Here is a 1,885-nt window from a genome sequence, read left to right as displayed (position 1 = left end):
CTAGCTCTTATTCCGCTGACCACCCTCCAATGCCCTAAACACAAAGAGTGCATGAATGTTTGTTTCTCTTAGTTCCATAGCCTGGCCAGGGACCAAGCAGACATTGCTTATTCACCTTCAGTGCCTCAGGAAAAGCAATAGGATAGCCAAAGTATCAAAAGCACTTTGGAAGGTTTGACAGAAGTCACAGAAAGATTTTTTTTAAAGATAGAGACAGAGAGCAAAGATATATAGAGATCAGCTACTTGATACTGCAAATATTCAAAGAGGCCATGACCAATCAGCAACCATAGAATAAAAAGTGAAGGAGGTAAGGGAGTAATGATGGTCCCATTAAGTACTCTACTCATGGGGCCAGATGGCTAGTAAGATGCTATATAGAAAAATGGCAGGCTCTCCAGACAAATAATAAATAGTAACTGTTGTTAGGTATTCCATCTGTAAGTCCATTGCAGAGAAACCTCTAAAAAGGAGCAACAATAAGGTCTACACTCAGGTAGCAGTGGAATCACATTCTGAAGCAATCTATTAGGCATCAAGCGAATCGAAGCATAAAATCTTAGATCAATCAATTTTTAGGTAGTAGTAAAGGTGGGGGGAGGGGGAGAAAGAAACATAGGGAAACATGAGAACCAAAACCCCTGACTGTATATGAAAATAGGACAAATTTATCAATTGTTTCCTTGGAATATTTCAACCCATGAACTTAGGTAGTTCATTACCATAAGATGGTGATAATACAAGTTAACCCCCTCTGCTTTCAGCTCTAAGTACCTCTCTTGAATATTAGGTATTCTAATAGTGGATATCAAAGTGTGAGCCAGGTAAGCTCAGCAACTTTGTTACCATTCAAAACACTCCCGAGTTCATCAGATAGTTAACTGTAACCTACCTTTAGCTCTCGTTTTCTGCTCCTGTCACTGCTAGACTTGGAATGTCTAGAGCTTCGGCCTTCCTCTACAGCCTCAAACAGTTTGTCCACAAATCGGAGAGTAGAATCATCAAGAAAAGGTTTCAGATGGTCTAAAAGGAAAAAAAAGAGGTGGTAGGGTTAAAAAGGTAAGAGTACTTTAGTCTAATACTAGGCATATAACAGACACCAACACTGGAAATTTATCCCTGAGGGAGGAAAATCTTTCAAGTTCTTTGTAGGATTCCCATAAATCCTCTTACACTGAGTAACTTCGCCCTATGAGGTAAAAATACAGTTATAATTCTTCAGAGTAGGAGGTAGCATAGCCAGAGCAATCTATTTAAGTTGAGCATCAAACTTTGGATGAAAAAAATCTCCCTAACTCTTCCCCAAATAGCAGAGACGATCATTAACAAAATCTACCTCCCTCAACTTCTTCATAACAACTTCTATATATTTAGATGTCAACCTGAATCTGAATGTATCCACCTCCCTTTAATATATTTCTTAAGTAAGTTTAACTTAGGTAACTCAGGACAGTGGTCAAGGGAAGTCAGTCTGAGATTCAAAATGTCACAAAAATAAGAAATAAGAGAAAAAGCAAAATCAGTTGAGGTATTTTCATTATAATGCAAGAAAAAAAAATGTAGACTGATCCTTTTGGGAAAGTTCAAAGCAGGCTTTGGGGTCATCTCATGGTCAGTCAGAAGATTCAGAAAGGTACATACCAGCTGCCTTCTTCTTGTCCATGCCCTTCCCCACACAGTTCAGTGCTGCTGTGACGACTGTGGGCTCTGAGAAGCCCAGTACCCTCTTCACTGTCTTCTCTACCCATGGTTTTAGCTCATCCAGCTCCCTCTTCGACAGCGCCATCCTTCAGGAAAAGGAGGCTAGCTCAAATGGAGTTCTATACAGCACCTAAAAAGAAATCAGGAAAGTCTAAGTTAGAGGAGAGGAAAAGACCGAAGTGAT

At 39.7% G+C, this 1,885-nt stretch overlaps 1 protein-coding gene across 1 annotated transcript; it reads right to left on the bottom strand.

Annotated features, from left to right (window-relative positions):
- Positions 1–30: 30 nt before the first annotated feature.
- On the bottom strand, positions 31–1,831 carry LOC102441226 (U4/U6 small nuclear ribonucleoprotein Prp3-like). Its single transcript, XM_014461264.2, has 2 exons — positions 1,642–1,831; positions 31–1,023 (listed from the first exon to the last, which is right to left on the bottom strand). Exons 1-2 carry the CDS (start codon positions 1,784–1,786, stop codon positions 878–880), a joined length of 291 nt encoding a protein of 96 aa, XP_014316750.1. The 5' UTR covers positions 1,787–1,831; the 3' UTR covers positions 31–877.
- Between the last annotated feature and the right edge of the window lie 54 nt (positions 1,832–1,885).

This window comes from Myotis lucifugus, unplaced genomic scaffold, assembly GCF_000147115.1.
Source record: "Myotis lucifugus unplaced genomic scaffold, Myoluc2.0 scaffold_151, whole genome shotgun sequence".
NCBI classification, from domain to species: domain Eukaryota; kingdom Metazoa; phylum Chordata; class Mammalia; order Chiroptera; family Vespertilionidae; genus Myotis; species Myotis lucifugus.
This window is presented reverse-complemented; position numbering and strand designations above follow the sequence as displayed.

Bases quoted from the DNA above. Each gene is read 5' to 3' on its own strand.
- LOC102441226 (XM_014461264.2), bottom strand. From the start codon at position 1,786: ATGGCGCTGTCGAAGAGGGAGCTGGATGAGCTAAAACCATGGGTAGAG. The intron at 1,024-1,641 runs GTATGTACCTTT...TTTTCCTTTTAG, and splicing joins GGACAAGAAGAAGGCAGCTG to ACCATCTGAAACCTTTTCTT.